General features: G+C 46.6%; 1 protein-coding gene across 4 annotated transcripts in view; it reads left to right on the plus strand.

Moving 5' to 3' along the window:
* The window catches only part of Tmem266 (transmembrane protein 266), a 106,673-nt gene that overhangs the window by 42,093 nt on the left and 44,306 nt on the right, over window positions 1–20,274 (plus strand). For all 4 annotated transcript variants that reach the window (XM_041638602.1, XM_041638600.1, XM_041638603.1 and 1 more), the window contains exons 2-3: window positions 9,957–10,090; window positions 13,004–13,192. In XM_041638602.1, coding sequence (XP_041494536.1) covers window positions 10,053–10,090; window positions 13,004–13,192 — 227 coding nt within the window. In that variant the 5' untranslated portion in view covers window positions 9,957–10,052. The remainder of the gene's footprint in view (window positions 1–9,956; window positions 10,091–13,003; window positions 13,193–20,274) is intronic.

Here is a 20,274-nt window from a genome sequence, read left to right on the forward strand (position 1 = left end):
TAAAAATAAATGGAAGGATTTATTTTATTTTGTTAAAGAAAAACCCACCAAAATTAGTCTGTATTTAAGTTTTGTATCTGAGCTTCACTGACCACCGTGTAAAGCGAAAGGTTGATTCAGCGATATGCATAGTGGGTGTTTGTACTTAAGAGCTGCTTAGTCAGGGGTTGGAGAGGGCTAGAGGTGACAGGGAATCATTTACAACCCTGCTCATCCTTGGTAATTCCCCAGTCAGAGCGATTCGAGTTCCCTAGTATCCCTGCAGAATTCTGGAAAGAAAACTACTTCTCTTGGAGCTTCTAGGAGTTGCTGGTGGTGTTCTTTTCTGCTTAAACTGTCCAAGAGCAAAATCCAGGGTATCCTCTATTCAAGGCTCACACAGTACTCTTGACTTTGGGAATTTAGGGAAACTGAAAACTGGGAGGGGAATGAAAACTGAGGAGAAGGAAGGAGTGATGATAATGGTTCTCTCAAATTTCGTCTCTAAACACATGCCTCGTTTAGATGATTTGATTTGGTTTTGTGTGACCCGCACTTTATGAGATCAGTAGTGACAGACAGAACGCACTGTGTTAGTAAGCAAACAGTAAAGGGGTCCACAGAAGATTCCATGTACCCCAAAGGGAAGCCACGATGTGTCTGGCCATTTGCTGAGCAAATCTGCAGCTAAAAATTTTGCAGTAGACTGAGGGTGGAGGAGAATGCCTGGGCGCATGACTGATTTTCTTCATTTTAGGTCCTTGTTAATGGAGCAAGGAATTCACAGGTCAAGGCGACAATAGGGTGACCTTACACTGCTGTACATAAAACCTCCTCATCCAGTGGTAAGAAGGACAGGGGGGCGGGGGTGGTGTTGGCGTACAAAAGAGTCCCACAATAGCCCAGAATCTCAGAGTATAACAAAGGTTTATTTATTTGGAAATAAACTCACAGAAAGTGTAGGGATCCGCAGTCTTCTGCATGCGCTGAGAACTGGAACCGAATCCAGCTCACTCCTCTTTCTGTGAGTTTATCCTCAAATAAATAAACCTTTGTCATGCTCCATTCCAAGCTGTTGTGGATCTTTGTTGTACAGCAGCAGTTTATCTGCCTTCTCCTGGGGGTGTGAGCGTCATGTCTACCAAAGGTATTGGAGTGTAATGAATTCTCCCTACAACCAGATTCTGCAGTAGGATTTTGATATCAAAACTGCATCTTCCATGCATGCAATTCTATATCTCCAAATAAAAGAGGTTTGTCTTGATTTGTTTTTACAGCATGGCCTCATAAATTTTACCAGTCATTCACCAATTGGTCAAGCCTGTTTGAAAGCCCAGGTGTGGCACAACCTCATTACCTAGGCAACAGCCCTTCCTGCTTCTCTCTTGCTAAGAGAACTGAAATGATGTTTATGGGAACGCTATGCTCACCCCAAATGGATGAATCATGACTAGTCTAGGCTCCCGTAGAACTCCTAACCCCCCATCTGCCTGGTTTTCTAGTCTTCTTTGTAGCCAAGGGACCAACTCTAAGAAGACACCAGGAGATGTTAGCTGGCAAGTTTAGAAATATGTGCCTTCCAAGGCTCCTCTTTGTGTAGAAACAAATTTAATTCTTTGCATTTGGAGCTAGTATGAGAATGTGCAGGCTTGGGCTGAACCAGCCTTTCTGCAACCACAGGGCAGCAAGCTTGAGGATCACATTATACACAGGGTAAAGGAACGCGTGGATGGCAAGAGCCTGGTTCTCATTACACTGAAAACTAGTAAAATATTGACGAAGGAATTGTAGAAGACACACATAAATGGAAAAAATATCCCGTGGTCATGGATTCAAAGAGATCCTATTTAAAATGCCCATATTATTCAAATCATGTATATAAATTCTGTATAATCATCAAAAAATTCCATTGTCATTTTTCATAGAATAAGAAAAAAATCTAAAATTCTTTTGGAACCACAAAATGATTTCAAATAGCCAAAGAAATATTAATGAGAAAAGGTTGGAGGCATCCTTTTTCTGATTATTATGTTTCAAATCTATAGCAATCAAATAATGCAGTATGGTATAGTATGGTACTAACATAAATACAGACACAGAAATTCATGGTTCAGAATGGAAAGCCTAGACACCAAACACGCATGCGGGATTGGGGAGCTGGATAGTATGTTTGACTCGCAAGAGTGAGGACTAAGTCTAATCCCTTGCAGCCATTAAGTTATGCAAAGAAGGGTGCTGGAGGGATGGTTCTGCAGTTAAGAGTACTTGTGGCTCTTCCAGAGGACCTGGGTTCAGTTCCCAGAAGTGACATGGAGGCTCACAGCCATCCGTAACCTAGTTCCAGGGGATCCAATGCCTTCTTTTGACCATGCACCAGGCATTCATGTGGTACACAGACACACATGTAGACAAAATATTCATACACTAAAATAAAAATGTTAATAAAAGTAAATAATAAGAAATGGACATAGGTATTAAGTAGACATTGCTCCAAAGATGAGGCATAGAGGGCATACGTATGTAAAAGGTGTTCAGTGAAGCTAGCCATCACTAAAATACCCAAAGCCATGAGACATCTCCACACAGCCGTTAACATGACTTCATCAAAGGTCACAAGTCATGTAGAAGAGGGCACCCCTGAACACTGTAGGTGTACGTGAGTACAACCGATTTGGAAAACAGTGTAAATGTTCCACAGAAAGTAAAGGTACTGAATAGTTAAGTGATCCTATTTTTGGATATAGATCCCAAAGAAATCAAATCAGTATCTCAGCGTGAGATCCCCAGTCTCGTGTTCACGCATCGTTGTTCACCATGACTGTAGAAACAGAGCCAGTCTAAGTCTTGGCTTAGTCAGTTTTCCTTGACTATAAAAACACCGGAGCTAATCAACTATCAAGAGAAAAGGTTTATTCTGGATAAACCTTATCTTAGGGGTGTCAGCTCCTGATCATGCAGACCCATTGGCATTAGGCCTCTGGTAGAGGTGCCAGCTGGTAAAACTGCTCACTTCATGGCCAGTAAGTTAAAGGGAAGAAAGGGGGACCAAGACCCACAATCCCCTTGGAGGGTCTTCTCGCTGGGAGCCTAATGACTCTATCCTCTTAAAGGTTGTGTGACAGGCAGTAGCATTCTCTTGGTGATCCAGCGCTTAACACACGGTCCTTCAGAGGTCACTTCAGATCCAAACTACAGAACCTGGAGAGCTGGCTCCGTGTTTAAGAACATGTGTTGCCCTTGTAGAGGGCTCAGGGTACCATTCCCAATATACACAGTGTGGTTCACGACCATCCATAACTCTAGTTCCAAGGGATTTACCACCCTTTCCTGACTTTCACAAACACCAGGCAGGCAAATATGTGGTACACATACATACATACATTCATACATACATATATGCTTTCATTTATATACATAAAATAAATAAATCTAAAAAAGATCCAAATTATAGTAGACTCTACTGACAGATGAATTGATAAAGAAAATGTCTTTCTCACAATACAGCAATATTACTTAACCTTAAAAAGAAAGAAATCTGCCATTCCAACATGGTGAAGGAATCATGGAAACATTGTGTGGAGTGATATAAACCAGATATAGAAATACAACACTACATAACTTCACCTACATGCAGAATCAAAATCAAAAATTGAGTTCATAGCAACCAACACCTGGATACTGGTTACCAGGAACCGAGAGACGAGAGGAAAGGGGAGATGCTGGCCAAACAGTAAAAACCTTTAGTTGTAAGAGAAATGAATACCAAAGACCTACTATGTACCACGATGACCAATAATGACAATGTGCTGTTTACTTGAAATGTACTAAGATCACAAGTGTTTTCATTATCATAAAAAATAATAGCAAAGAGTATAATACAGATAATTATTTGATGGGACAGAGACAATAATTAGCTTGGCCATGACACTCATTTCATGAAGTTTTGCTTTGGGATTTAAGATGGAGTCTCATCTCACTACATTGCCCAAAGCTCGCCTTGAGCACCGAGGCTCAAGTGAGTCTCTGCCTCACCCTCAAGAGTACCCATCTCAAACCTTCTGTTTCACATCCTAAATCTATAGAGTCTTACCAGAGCCTAGGTCTGTGTAGTATTGCCAAGCCATCCTCCCACAGGAAAGACACAGACAGCTCTCACTGCTCCTCCCGCTTGCAAGCAGCATTCCTGGCATCGTCCCTGTTTCTCCATCCTGGCCAGAGCAGGTTCTGCTAATTCCACCCAGGGAGCTTGTCAGCTTCACCTGCCAAAGAGAGAGAGAAGTACACGCTTTACCTTGATTGGTCTTCCCTGTTCAGATCAGGGTGTAGTCTGTGTGTGAGAAGACCTGTTTTCGACAGGAATGGGTTAGAAATGTAGGTTTTCAGACCCCCTGCCCCTGCCACTGTGCTAAATCAGAGACGTCATCAGCAATCTGAGACCTCAAGTTCCCAGGTGAATCTGGTGCTGGAGAAGTTTTGAGAAGCACTGATCTAGAGGGAGAGACACAGAGGAATCTTAACAAGCTTCTCGTCTTTCACCCGCGAGTTCAGACTGGCATTTCACAGAGTGGCCTATGAATTTATATTTCCCAGTGGGTCAGAGGTAAACTAGACAAAGGAACCAATGAAATAGGTATGTCACTCGATGTAAGGATGAAGAATGAACCTAGGGCCCTCTGAGGACAGGTGAGCTAAATTACGGCTCTTTTTCATTCGGTAGGTAAGAAACTAGTTGGTCCTAAAAGCCCTTTTAAATCTCAAGGGCAGCAGAGTTGCCACAACCATCACACATGATATCAGTAAATAACACACAGTCAACAGGTGGAAGAGCCTAGAACTTCACGGAAGCCTAAAAAGCAGCCTCCACCCACTCGAGCCAGACACAGTGAGTCCAAAACAGGTTTTGTCTTCTGCTTTCAGCGGGTTTATGAGGCGCAGGTTTGCACTTCAGATGTTCGTTTATAAAGTGCCAGACTGCACCTGCTTCCTGCTAGGCTTGTGCTTGGAAGGTGGTTTTGTTTGGAAAATATTATTTTTAAACAACAGCCAGGCTGCGTGCCCCCATTATCTTAAGGCTTTTTGCGTTTTGAAATGTGCTCCTTGCCAAGGACCAGACGTTCCCGCCGCAGGGGCTTGTTACTGTCCATCTCCTATGACTCCGCCCTCCTCCTGACCTCACCTTTGCTGGGGTAGTAAGAGGCGGCATCTCCATCTTCTCCTCAGGAAAGTGCTCTCACCTGCCAGGGTTCTGCTTCCCACCCAGCCCCGGCAGCATGAGCGAATGACCCCATGAGGCTACTAAACACAGCAGGCACCTCAACAATCATTCAAGAAGATGATGAGAGACGAAGCTATTGTTCTGAAAACTGGTAAAGAACAAAATGTGCCTTTTTTCCCTATATAAGAACTCTGTCTTGGTCTAATCAAGCCATTGATGGGGGAAGGCTTGTATTCATAGAAGTTGGTTGATAAATAATATTAAAATTAAACTCACTATTTTGTAAACCTAAGGATGAATGAATGGATCTAATAAATCACCAATGGATGTTAATATCATAAAAGGAGGGACAATAATTGTCTCCTATTAGAAGTTATGAGACTACCTATAAGTCTTATAAAAAAAAGAACTTGAATCTAACTAGTCTATAGAGTAATTAAAATTTACAGGAAATATATGAAACAGAGGGACATATTTATTAACTGTATCTACTGAAGAGATACAATCAGCACAACCCAAGATTATGGAACAAATGTCCAGTTTTTACCAATACTGTGCACAAGCTAAGGAAGGTTGCAGAGGACCCTGTAGATGACGTGAGACATGTGATGTGACACGTGATGAGACACGTGATGAGACACATGATGAGACACGTGATGAGACACGTGACGACGCGTGGGCCTGAGCTGGCTTCTGTTCTAGTTCTCATTCTCTTGCTGTGATAAAGACCATGACTGAGGGCAACTTGGGAAGGAAAGAGTTGACTCACCTCACGCGTAACAATTTATCAGCAAGGGAGGCCAGGGCAGGAACGCAAGGCCGGGCTACAGCAGAGACCGTGGAGAATATGGTTTTCAGTAGTTCCTTCAGCCTGCTTTCCTATATAACCCAGGTTCACCTGCCCATAGTAGCATCTCCCACAGTATGCTGGGCCCTCCCACATCAATCGTCAATCAAGGAAATGCCCTACAGACTTGCTGATAGACCAATAAGGCATTTTCTCAATTAAGGTCCCCTTTTCCCAGATGACCACAGCTTGTATCAAGTTGATAAAATCAGCACAGCTCCTTGTTGAAAAAATAAACCTTTTAAAAAAAAAACCACAAGACAGGCAAGGAAATGTTTGATGTTATTAAGAAAATATTGACTTGGGATTGATGAGACTTTTTATGGTGTACCTTTTTGGTTGTGAGCCTTAGCTATTAATGGCTGAACTGAAAAGTGGGGGCGGGGTAGACTTACCTAGGAAGGGAGGAGGAGGGATAAATAATGTTAAAAATGTTTGAAAAGCCATAAGGAAGCATATTACTTTATGAATACTTAAAATCACACACACACACACACACACACACACACACACACACACACACACAGAGGCTACACCAATTGGGGTGACAGTACTTCCCAAAAAAATAACCCAAAGACTATTTAACAAGCACTCCATTGGCAGGTATGGGAAAAGTGAGTTGTTGCTCAGGGGAGTCCAAGAGACTCCCAAGACAATGTAGTCTATTCCTGTTCCTGCAGTGTCTGCCAGAAAAAGACAGTAAGACCCTGTAACTGAAGACGCCACACATTTTGGACACTGGGTTTAGAGGAATCGATCTGGTTCTGACCTTGAAGCCTCCTCACTGAGGACTAGCTCTTATAGTTTCAGAAGGAGGCAAGCAAGCTGCCAACAGAGAACAGCAATCAATAGTCCTAGGCAGCTGTAACACCAAGGGACCCCGACAATAACCAGGGTGGCAGGATATTCTGAGAGGCGAAGTAGTGACACTTATAACCTGGAGATGACCAAGAGTCACCTAATTGGATTTAAGGCCTGATCAACAAGCGGGAACTCATGCCTGGGACTATAAATTTAGTAAGCTACCTGTGACTGGTGAAGCCATATAACCTGGAAGAAACCTGCTATTTCTAGTTTCCTAAGCCAGTGTTATCTCTAACTGCAATCTAAATACTTACCCTTATATCCAGAGATAGAGTAGTTCTCACCTGTCATCAAAGAAGATTTTTTTTTTTTTGCAGAGATTGTTATAGAACAACTAATTGTGGAGTTGATAGACATACAATACAACCCTACACGTAAGACTCAGGGAACATTATTGAAGAGGAAGTGGAAAGATTGTAAGAACTAGATAACTAAGAGAGTTGCTATGAGGGTCTCTTCAAAAGATAATAGATAGATAGATAGATAGATAGATAGATAGATAGAAGATAGATAGATAGATAGATAGATAGGACACTAAGAGAAGTGAAGGGGAGAGAGGCAGAGAAATATAACTGTGGTAGTTCTAATGAGAGTGCCCCCCACATAGGTTAATATGTTGGAATACTTGGTCCCCAGTAGGTGGAACTGTTTAGGAAGTACTAGGAGTATAAGCCTTGTTAGAGGAGGTGTGTCCCTCGGGGCAGGCTTTGAGGTTTCAAAAGCTCACACCATTCCTAGTTTCTCTCTCTCCTCTCCTCTCCTCTCCTCTCCTCTCCTCTCCTCTTCTCTCTCTCTCTCTCTCTCTCTCTCTCTCTCTCTCTCTCTCTCTCTGTGTGTGTGTGTGTGTGTGTCTGTCTGTCTGTCTGTCTGATACTTGTGTATCAAATGAAAGCTCTCAGTTACAGCTCCAGAACTAGTCCTACCTACCTACTACTGTTCTCCCCACCATGATGCTCACGGACTGGAACCCTCTGCAACTGTAAGGCTCCAATAAACTCTTAATCTATAAGTTGCCTTTGTCATTGTGTCTTATCGTAGCAAAACCAAAGTAACTAAGACAATGATCAAGAAGATACGCTGTATGAAATTCTCTAGGAGTAAAAGTATTTCTATAAAAATAAACAAAGAAGCCTTTTGTTCCTTAGCACTACATGTGGAAATACCCTCAGATCAATAAGATGATATCCAGGATTATTATGATATATTTCAAAATAATCATGAGGGGCCAGGAATGGACAGGTATACAGAAAAAACAAGACTGTTGTTAAGTTTTGAGGTTGGGTGGTGAGGACCTAGAGATGCATTACGACAGTTCTCTACAATGCTGGAAATATTTGAAATTTTCCTTCCTAAAAGTGAAATTAAAATTCTTACCATTTTACTTCCTTCCCTTTTATCTGTTTCATATTTACCATGCTATATTGTTCTAGTAGCTCATGTTTATTATTTCTAACTATAGAGTCATCAGTGTTTACTCTTCCTTGGTTAGGTATGTAGAGTTTTCAGACTGGGAGGAGTGTGAACAAAGGGGGCTGCCTGCGGTATCCTCCGCAGAGCTCTTACCCTATCTAGCACTTCAGGTGCTCATTTAGGAATGGCAGCTTGCCAAGACCCCACCTGGGAAAGAATGATTGCTCACCAAGCTCCCAGCTGTAGGTACGTCCACTCTGGCTCCATGAGCAGTGAAAGTCAGAGAATCTTCTCAATACCAGAAAGACATCATAAGAGTGTTCGCAAAGAGAAGGAAAAATTGAAATTTGATTAAATTTGCATGGTGGGGTAGTGAGTTTTATAATGTCTACTGTATAATTAATATATAATCCCAAATATTGTTAGGGACAGTCTTCTGTTTAATGTTTAGACTTCTTTGCTGAGGTCTACCTAGACCAGGTAAACCATTTACTGTAGTGAGGTGTGTCCACAAGACATCTTCCAAACTCACCCTCCCAATTGTGGCGCACCCTTTGTCCCAGTCATTTTGCCCCCTACTAACTTCTGGTGTCAGGTGATTGCTGGCTGGAGCCCCACGCAGTCTTCAAGAGCTCTCGTTTCTTTTCTTTTATGCTAAGTCCAGCGCCTCCCAGGGTTCCTCCCGCATCACGAGGCTGAGCTCCTCCTTGGCCATCTGTTCCTGGTGTTTCCCATCCTGAGAGTCATTTTCGTTCTGTGTGGCTCTCTCCCTTTGTCTCTCCAGCTGAGCCTCCTCTCTGAGCCGAGTTTCAGGTCAGGAGAAGGAGGTTTTTATGCTGTGAGGAATTCTCGTAGGAACGGCAGTCTGTGCATGGTGCAGACTGCCAAAAAGATTTCCCCTCTGAACCCCCTCCATAGTGGCTTGTCTGAAAACATCTAGAACAGGGTCTGTCTGCCGGCGCCCTCTCTTCAGGATCGTTCCAGCTACAGGGGAGCCACCTGTGGGACTGTCACATTGGCTGATAAAAAAGCTTACACTATTTACCTAAATCGCATCTGGGGAGGAATGCTTTCTATATAGGTCTCCAGATAGCTTTGGGGATGTGATGAGGTTCAACAGCTTACACCATCTTAATTCATAAAAGTCTCTGAACACAGAAGTAGAAGCCATTGCTTACATAGTTTGCCACAGTTCCAAGTGTCTTCTGTGCAACGTCCTTTAGGTCGTTCCGGTGTCACCCTTGTGTGTAGAGAACAGAGCGGGTAGGTGCAGGTGAGGCTATGGCCCTCAACAGACTGGTCGTGGGCTAGCTCCTCTTTGCTGCTGTCTGTCCTCTGGCTCTCTCATTGATGACTCAATTGAGAAGGAAAGAGGGACAGAATCACAATTCACGGTGAGATTTGGGGGTACAGCAGCTTAGCGGGAATAACGTGGGTAAATGGGGACACCTGGAGGGTTGGAGAGGAAGAGGCATGGCACCTGTCATTACCACTCTGTGGCATTACTGAAAAGATCCATTCAGCAGTGCCCTCCAGAAAGGTGCTGTATGGGAGACAGCGCTAAGCCCTCCATTTTTAGATGAGATTAGGAGGAATTCATTTTGGGATCTGATGGTAATAAATGCCCATTTGTCATTTCAGGGCACTTTGTTTTCATGAATCTTAAAAAAGCCCCACTGGGAAATGCCAAGATCAGGCTTAAGGACAGCTGAGCCCCACTAGACATCAAGAAAACCCATGGCTCTGGTTTCATCTTTCAACATGACCAGTCCACAGTAAGTACCCTCAGAGCCTGCTCTCTGGATCTAGAACACGGCTGTGAGCCTCTCGTGGGATGAAGTTCTGCTACTCCCGGCAAAGCTCAGAATAAGACTAGGCAATGCGAAGATGATAATAAAATGAGCATTGCAGGAAAGTTGGAGATGCTAAGAGGGTTTCTAAAAGCAGGCTAAAGTGACATAAAGGACACCAGGCAGAGGTCTCTTAGAGGAGAATTGCTTGCAGTTCCTGAAACCCAAGATGCCATATGGATGAACCAGGTGTCAGTGTGGTAAGTCGTCAGGTGACAATTTATTTTGTGTCTGGCAACTCGCTGGTAAACAATACCAAGGTAAAAATAACACTCTTTCTACTGCATTCTGCTGTCCCAGCCCCTTTAGCTGTGAGCCTGGCTCCTCGGCATCATCAGCAGGAGCATGATGCCACGCAGTGCACTGTGACAGCCCTCAGCGTGGCACAACGCAAGGCCACATAGCGGGGTGATCAGCTAGATGGATCTGCTGATCTTGCCTGGGTCTGCCCTTCACTGTGGGCTTTGTCGCAGAGCTGCCCATTGATCTAGGTGAGAATAGACTCTAGTCAATGTGTCTCCACCCAGTAGTCTAGACTGATGGCTCTCTACGGGTAGTTTCGCTGGAGTAGAAGCCAGACAGAAAGTCACAAGTACCTCTTGTTCTTCTGCTGGTAACACGTCTACTATCATCCCATTGACCAAAACAAGTCACATGGCTGAACACACAATCAAGGGTTTGGGAAATGTAAGGCACACGCACGCACGCACACGTGTGCACACACACACACACACACACACACACACACGCACACGTGCATGCATATGCATACTTCCTTTTGATGGGAGAAGCTGTAATGCCACATGACAAAGGGGGGCAATAAGGGTGGCGTTTACCCCTTCAAGGAGGGCTAAGCCATTAATGCACTTTATCCAGCATAGTTTTCTTTCTATGCAAGGCCGACGTGTGGGTTCAGTAACTAGGTATGAGCTATGAGAGTTTCATTTTCGCCAATGGAAGCTTTGTGTCTCTGCTGAGATGCAGCCAGAGATGGAGCTGGACCACCACAACCACTGTGAAAAGTGGAGTGGAGGGCAGGTGTGTGAAAAGGCAGACTAGTGTGCGCCACACCTGTCACATGTCAGAGTCACACCCGTTAGCTTCAGAAACAGGACTCCAGCCTCCTCTGATCCCACTGACGAGAAAGCTCTGTGTGTCCAATTCCAAAATCTTGCTTCCTTGAATAGGCCCTAAGAGAACAAACTAACCCAGCATGTACTTTTTAGGAAACATCTGGGGTAACTGGGATTCCCCCAGAAACACCCACACTTTCAGATCAATTGTTGAGAAACACGGAGCTGCACATCCGATGACTGTGCTGTCTGAAGCTCTTGAGTCATTTTGTAAATGTCACACTGTGATGAGTACTATTATCTGTGCTCTGCAGGGAGGAAAATCCAGGGGAGGGGGGCTATGAAAGCCAATCTGGGCATCGGGAATTACCCAGTGAGTGTGGGTGGTCCAGGTACTCTGCCTGTAACCCTCGAATAGCCCAAGCAAAGGAAGCAGGCAGATTCAGCTCTGAGCACCCGGACAACTGCTGCTGTGTATTGCTTGTTGGGTTTCAGACCGTTAGAAGCACTTCAATTTTAGAGTTTTCTCATGGAGAGCAAGTGGGACAAACCAGTGGGGCTTGTCACTTAGAAGCTGCTCTCATGCCATGCTTCTCAGACCCACAGCAGACCACAGGGGCCCTCTGGAAGTCTTTTCCAGTTAGAGAAACTGAGGCCAGGGGAAAGTGCCGCAAGAACAATCTACAGCAGACCGGTTGGCTCAGGAGTGTCATTGGCCTTGCATTCCCCATGCACAAACCCTCTGTGTCCCCCAAATATGAAGGTTTTACTATTTTGTGTGCACTACTTTCCCTTGCTAACTTTGTTGTTTGGCCAGAGACACAAGACTCAGCCTCTCAGATTCTACAGGATCAGACAGGGCCAAAGATGTGGAGAAGGGACCAGAGATGCCCAGGAAAGGACAGTCAGTGTCTCCAATCCTGCATCTCTCATCAGGAGATGTTTGGCACAAAACACAGCTGTTAACCATCTTGCAGGATGTCTGTGCCTCCATTCCTACTCAGAGACCAAGTGGTATTGAAAAATGCCTCCCCAAATTGACAAAACTCCTGGTGGGTTGGGAGATGTCCCTGCTCCTGGCTGGTGGGTACTGTGTGCCAGTGAAGATGTGGATTGGTTTCAGTGCCCAAGATAAGTCTGCCTAAGACCCAGACTAACCCAGACCCCTCAGTTTGCTCAGATGACCCCGGTTTCCCACTCCGCAATCTTGAGAACGGAGATCTGGTGAGACCCCTTGAATAGGAAAGGAGCAGCGTCTTAGCTGTCCTTGGCTCTCCTCTTCGCCACCCAAGGCCCCCTATGTCTCCAAGAAGCTCCTGGCTACCTAGAGTCTGAATCCAGTCGGGAGTAAGAGTGCCTTTTGGTACTGTGACAATGGAACCATTGCAAAGAACCCCATGCAACGGTTCTCAGCATATACTGCAACAGAAAGTACAGTGATGCAGGCTACTAAGAGCTGCAGCTTTTCTTCCCTGGTTAACTAGAGGGTCCTTATCCCCCATGCTTCATAAAGAGCTCCCCCCCCCAAAAAAAAACCTCACATGTTCAGGTCCTTCCATTCCCCCTAGCTGGTGGGGAAAGGTGACTGACCAGGCCCTTGGACCAGGCCCTGGCTGGTCAGCGGGGAAGAATAGCAAATTTGTGCTTCCCTTGCCCTCTGGTACAACAGAATAGCTTCCTGTGCCTTTACCCCCTCCCCCTTGACACAGGGAAGAGGCTATATTGTTCTCAGGGGCTAACCCTTCCGTTGCTCCCCTCCACCCAGGCCTGCCATCGAAGGAGGGATTTCTGAAGTTGAAATCATCTCCCAACAAGTAGATGAAGAAACCAAGAGCATTGCTCCCGTGCAGCTGGTGAACTTGGCCTATCGGGACCTGCCCCTGGCGGCTCTAGACCTTTCCACAGGGGGCTCACAGCTCCTGTCGAATCTGGATGAAGAGTACCAAAGAGAAGGGTAGGTTCCCGCATGGCTGAGAGCCTCTTGCCTAACTCCCGTGTTTCCATGGGTACCTCCTAAGAGGCCGCAGAAGAGGCCAGAAATGCTGAGCAGAAGAGGCCAGAAGTTGACTTTAGGTCACCCAGGCTCCTTTTCAGCTCAGACACGATTCCCTGGGAGAAAGACGTTGGGTACAGAAAATGCCCGTTGCTGCTAGACAGCCTCTTTTGTCTGTGTGATGCTTGCTTAGAACTTAGGTAATAATAAGATTTGTCTTCAGACAGAAAGGATCCTTAATATTCTTTCTCACTCACGCTGTGTTCCTCACAGGGGTTAGGAATGTGCCCAAGGTCACGGAGCCCACCTGGGATGAACTGGGACTGCCCTTGGCTTTGCACTCAGTGGCTCTCCTACCTCCCTCCCCGTCCAGTGGGAGCCCGCAGGGTTGCTCTTACTTGAACTCCTATATTTCATGTCAATCAGATCAGTGGGATTGTTTCCGGTTAACTTCTTATTAGCCTGATGGCTCTTACAGATATACTCTTCCAAGGAATGGTGGGATGTTCCAGCTGGATGGGGGAAGGGAGCTAAGAATGGGACCTCCTGTTTGTCAGGGGTAGGGGTGGCAATGCTGACAGCCATGGAAGGGCAGAGATACATCTTCAGGTCATACAGCAGCTTAGACTTAACTCTCCCCTTAGCTTTCTCCCCGTGGCTTTTAGGCACTGAATTGTAAATGCTGGCCAGCACTGGAGAGCTGGTTCTGGGCAGAGCTCCCAGGTGCCTGGAACCATTTTAGAACACGCTGCCTGCTCTAAACACAAAAGGGAAGGGTTGCCGTGTATTTGAGAAGCCAAGGAAAAACCACAGCTAAGCTAAATTTGCAGAGCTTAGACTCCCTGTGTTTGGTTCCTGAAGGGGCACCCCCTTCCTAAGATAAATTGCCAAACAACTGGGAAGCTGTACACCTGCTTCGGCACTGATGGCACCCCAGTGGCTTTCTCTGAAAATATAATTTTTCCAAGTATTGTAAACACAGCTAGCAGGACCCTGGAAGAAAATGACGGGAAAATCAATAGAAAACTCTCCAACCTAGGATCAACCTGTAGAAGCAGCATAAATAATAAACAATACTAGACAATGATTCTCCAGGTTTCTGGACTCTTTATATACCTATAAAGCTATAGGCAAGAGAAGTAACAAATAAGGAAACCAAGATTCCTCTATCAAGAGACCAATGAATTTTAACACTGTTTGAAATTTGGATAAATAAATATTAACAATAAAGAAAAGGAAACAAAAAAAAAAAAAGAAAAGAAAACTCTCCAAAGGGATCGGGGAGATGCCTTAGTGGGAAAGAGAGCCTGTTCTGCGAGCATGAGGGTGTGAACCTGAACCCCCAGCAACCAGCCCTGCGTGGCTGCCTGTGCCTGTAACCTCAGGGGGCAGAGAAAGGCAGATGCATGCTGAGAGCTCACTAACCAGACAGCTCAGCCAAAATGGTGAGCTTCTGACTAATGATAGAACCTGTCTTAAGGCAAAAAGACAGAGACCCCCAGAAGGGGCCTGAGACCCTGCTCTGGCCTCCACACGTGTGCACACAGGCACATGCATATGCCATGCACGGCACACATGAAGGAAGGAAGCAGGGGAGGAAGAAAACAAGGAAGGATGGGCGGACATTTCTGAGGCATGCCTGGCAGTGGCAGTATTGACCTGAGCCACCAAAATCAGACTAAAGAGGCTGTTTTCCCTGGTCCCCTGTGGCTTAAAGCCTGAGCTGAGCTCCTGGCCCAGAATCAGGGCCAGTGTACATGTAGCCTATGCGGCTGCGCCAGGCGGCGCTCAACGGGAACACAAAGCTGAGCTCACTACTCTCTGTTACTGCCCTCTCCGAAGTTCTGTTCTGTGATTCCAGGCCTCCACCCTGCGGGTCTTTCCCTGAGCCCCCAGAGAATCACCGCGTTATTGCTCTCTGGCGGTCAAATGCGGTAGTGCAACCTCCGGAAATGCAGGACCGAGCTGGCTCTTCTGCCCTGGCCTTTCTTCCTTGGCCTGGTCTTGATCAGGCCCAGTTCAAGTTCACAGTTAAATGGCATGGAAAGAGAGAGGAAAACCTTTAAGAACTCTGGTTTAGAATCCACAATTGTTACTGCATAGTGAGTGGGTGTGCCTCATTTCCGGGCCTATCCTGATACCTTTGCCCCCTCCCCAGGCTGTCAGCGGCCTGGCTCAGTCATTCAGTTAGTTTCTGAGTTGACTGTGTGCCAGGTCTCTTCCCCGCAAGGCAGAGGCATTTGATTTGATTTGATCCTCCCGCTGTGGTTTCCCCCACCAGGCTGCCCTTGTCATGCAAATCAGAAGCTACAGGGACCTTCCGAGAGCCCTCAGTGGGACCCCTACGGCAGCCAAAGTGCGTCCTAGGAGGGAGAGCCCGGCAGGGAACGGAAGTCAGCGGGAAAGGACCAAGGAAGAGCGAGCTGCGAAGGAGGGAGCTTGGCTCTGGCTCTGGCTTCACTCCCCATGCCTTTCCCACTATTTTCAACCTGGCTGTTCCTGTAGCTATGCAATCCGGGTGTAAAGTCTGAGTTTGCAGTGCTCAGGGTCACTTGTGTTTTAAGACCTCTTCCTGCTGAGGGAAGCACGATACATAGGAGTGGATCTTTTCTGTTGGAAGCCAAGGGACCTTAGGGGTTCTGAGTCAAAGCAGCCCAGTGACTCATCTGCCCTACCTGCGTGTCCCCGGAGTGTGGTCAGAGTGGCTGTCTTACAGTTTCCCGTACTCTGGGACTGTGAGGGCGGGAGAGCTGAGAGGGTGAATGCTTGCGAATTCTCAAAGCCTGACACTGGAGTCTGAAGAGTGGTCAGGTCACAGAGTCACAGAGGGAGCAGCGCCATCACGCTCTCACTGCCATCTGTCCCCAGAGCGCTTCCAGTGGTGACTCTAAACACACTGAGCAACTCTCCCTCCAGCCTTTGGCAGCCACCAGTCTACCCCGTCCCAGGGATCTTGTGTGTGAGTGAAAACATACACTATTGACGTTTTTACAAATGATTTATTTCAAAAAGAATACTGTCCTCAGAATCACCCATGGTATAACATGGCCCAGAATGTCCTTTCTTTTAACCCCAATAATATTTCATTATTATACATTCTATATGTTCTGCTCATCTTCTCATGGACGCTTGGGTGATGTCCGCCTTTTCCCGATAGTGGATCATGCTGCCGTAAACAGACATCTCTGAGACCCTGCCTTCGGGCCTCTACAGTGTATACATACCCACAGTGTGCTTTCTGAACCACCCTCTATGAGTCCTCTGAAGATTACAGGCAGAATTCCCATGCTCACAGCAGCTGTGCCGTTCTGCACTCCCACCAATGTTGTATCAACGGTCCATTGCTCACATCTGCACCAATACTTGCCAATGCACCATTTTTGGGTGGTAGCCATCCTAAGGGTGTGAGGCATAATGTGGTCTGGCAGTTTTGAAGTGTGATCCTGTTTGTGTGTGCACAAGAGTACAGTGAGGTAAAATGAGCCAATGTCCTAACTCAGCCTGAGCCACAGGTGCAGGGGAGGAGCCAGCCTGGACTTGCTAAGAAGAGTTTCAAGTTTTGTTACTGTAACAAATACCCCAGGAATACCTAGACACCGTCATAGGCACACCCAGAGGTGTGCTCCTCCTAGACACACCCAGAGGTGTGCCCCTCCTAGACACACCCAGAGATGTACTCGTCTAAAGAATATTCTAAATATCTCTCATCCAATCATGAAGACAGTCGGGATCAACCATCACCTAGCCTTTGTCCGAAGTTGCTTGCCTGCCACGGTCCAAACTGTCTGTTGCTTATGGTAGTCAGCTCTATTGCCAGGCAGCTAGAGACTCAGAGAGGAAAAGCCAGCTTCTGTATAGGCGTACACTGCCTTAGACTCGAGGCCTTCACTGAGCCTCTACCTGACTCTCGGTTGTGATTGGCAATCCTCTTTGACTGTTTCTCATCACTTCTGTTTTCTTCAGCCCTTTTCTGCCCTCAACAGATGGCATTCTCTCCCACAGCCCCATGAAGGTACAGCAGCCCTGGGTGGAACACCCTGCACCCCCAGATTCTGTCTTCCTTTCCAGGCCTGGACTCATCTTCGGAGCTCAGATTCTATCAACGTCCTCCTTCTCAGAAACCTCACTCCTTCAGTACAGCCTCCCCATTTCCTCAGTGTTCAGCCCTCCTCTCTCCTAACCTCCCCTCTACACCCCCTGCTCCTGTTGGTCCCCATCACCCTTCCCTTCCTCTTTGGAATCAAACTTCTAGCAAGCTTCAGTGACAGCTGTTGCCCTCATCAGTCTACTTCAGTCTGGTCACAGCCTCTTCCATACCACTCCATGGTTCTCGAGAGTGTGATGCCTAATCTTGATTACCAATTTGACTGGATGTAAGATCACCTAGGAAACACATCTCTGGGAGCATCTCTGAGGATGTTCCCAGAGAAGTTTAACAGAAGAGGTAAGACCTACCCTTGATGTAAGTGACACGGCCCCCCATAGACCTGAGTCCTAGAGTAAGAGTCGGAATGAAGGAAGGCAGCTTGAATACCGGCATTCCTCACTCAGCCTACTGATGGCAGATACAATGTGACCAGACATCCCCCACCCCCACCCACTGCCATGCTTTGTCACCATGATGTATTATATATAGTCCTCTGACTGGTCAACCAAAATAATCCCTTTTTTCTTAAAGCCGCCTTCTGACAAATACTTGCTCTCAGTGACAAAAATAAGTAAGGCAGGCATCCACATCCCCTTTGCGACCCAAAGCCTTGATTGCTTTCTACCACTGTTTCCCCTTGACAGGGTATCCCTGTGCCTGCTGCCACAAACAGATCTTCTGCACTGTGCCTTCTAAGTCTTTGTCAGACAAGTAACAATTGCCATCTGCTTGTTCTTTAACTATGGGCATGTTCTCTCTCTCTCCCCCCCCCCCTTTTTCTACACACTGGATAATTTTACCCATCTCTGTAAGCTTTCAACTAGTAATGAGCAAAGCCATGTGTCTGGTCCAAGTCTCCCTTTCAAACTCCTAAGTTCTTTCTGAACATCTTCCTAGGGATCCCCAAATGCCATTGAGTTCTGATGGATGTCAATGGAATGATCAAGTCTTCTTGTCCCTGATTCACTCACATTCTCATTCTGGTGCCCCTGAGGTCATTGCTGCCACAGGTGTCCACTGTGGGAATGCTAGTGCCCATTCCAAGGGCACCTGGGAAGCTGGCCCTCATGCAGGGTGGGCTCCATCAGGGTAAGAACAGAACATTCCCTTCTCCCTTGATTCCCAGCTCTGGATCGTGTTCTTCTCCCACCCTCTGCTCCAGTTCTGCTTGATCTCGTCTTCACCCCCTGCATCCAGGTCCCCAAGGCAAACCCAGGAGCTGCCCTGGCACATCACGCCCACTGGATCATCTTCCTTTCCCTCCCTGTGTCTACTCATCCCTCAACCATGTCTCCCTCCTTCAGCACTGATAGCACAAAACCTCCATGTGATTCCACAGAGGTGAATAGACAGTCTGGGGAGGGGGAAAAGGGGAGCAGAGGTGTCAGCCCCGACTGCAAAATCCTGTGACAACAAAATGCGGTGAGACTAGGTTGATTTGCCTCCCTCATACCTTACACTCTCTTCCCGAGTCCTGCACATCTTCATTGCCTTAATTTTCCACTTCCCATTCTTCCTCCAAGGACTGGCTACCACCTGTCCGCTAGTTGCTTTGGACTGTACATACCAGAAAATCCTCCTCAAACTCATTGGCCTTTGTCAGGTGAAATCCAGAGCTAAGGCACCTCTGAGGTTGGTCCAACGAACTTAGTGTCAGCAAGGTCCAGATTCCCCTTATCACTGCTGCCAACAGTACTGACTTCATCCTGATGCCAAAAGTGGCCTCATAGTTGGTCGAGGTCTGCCTGTGGTAGTCAGGCATTCTCATTCCCATCTAGCAAGCGAGAGCTTGAGAACAACACAGAACCTTCCCAGAAGCCTTCAGCAGTTCTTTCCTAATGTCTTGTGGGCTAGAATTGAGTCACAGGGCAGAGAAAGCTCATAGGCTGACTGGACCTGTCTTTTGAATGGTAAATTGCTATGCAGATGTGGGAGACTCATTCACAGTACACCACAGCCTCAAGAGAGCTGGTTTCAGGCTGGCAAGATGGCTCAGCTGCTGAAGGTGCTGCTCCCTGCAGAACCTGACAGCCTGAGTCTGATCCCCAGAATCCACAGGATGGAAAGGGAGAACTGGCTGTGCCAAGCTGGCCTCTGACCTTCGTATATGCTCAGTCTCTCTGTCTCTCTCTCTCTCTCTGTCTCTCTCTCTCTCTCTCTCTCACACACACACACACACACACACACACTTTTAAAGGGAGAACTAATTTCCCAATCATAACAGGACTCCCAGACAGGTGAAGCTTGGAAGAATCACGGGTCTCAAACAGGCTTAAAGGGAGATGAGACCAACAACGTATTTCTGCCGGAATTAGGCAGTCAGAGGAAGACACCATAATGGGGCACATTTTAGGATATTTTCTGAGATGTCAGGTTAGAAAAAGAAGACAGACCCAATATAGCAAACACCTCTAAATAAGGATTGAAATAATTTCAGATATGACAGCAAGCAATAGCTGGGGGCAAAGAGAAGGGAGGGATAGGGCTATTAAGCCACAGCCCAAAATAGCCTCTTTGCAGAATACCTTGAGGACGCATTCTCCAGAAATCTCCTGTCCCCACCCCCATGCTCCCACAGCCCGCTCCGTCCGTGTTGTCAATGATTAGGAAAGCAGTTAATTCACAGGCATACTAGTTGTAAGCAACACGGTCACCCAGTCCCACGGCGTCACAACTTGCAGCTAGGTACACACGGCCTTGGACAACATCTGGGCCCTACATTTTCCACATCTAACCCTGACCCTGGGCCAGGAAGTTCTCTCTAGCAGGGACCAGACCATTTGAGACTGGGATAGAGGACAGGCTGGCAGAATGAATGAATGACTTGAATGGCCAAGTGAGCAGGTGAATGGGTGGGGCTACAATAAGCTGGCATGGGAAAGCCCAGTTTCCCTGG

Source organism: Microtus oregoni, unplaced genomic scaffold (assembly GCF_018167655.1).
Source record: "Microtus oregoni isolate MIOR12 unplaced genomic scaffold, Mior012 000055F_ref0000237, whole genome shotgun sequence".
Lineage (NCBI taxonomy): Eukaryota > Metazoa > Chordata > Mammalia > Rodentia > Cricetidae > Microtus > Microtus oregoni.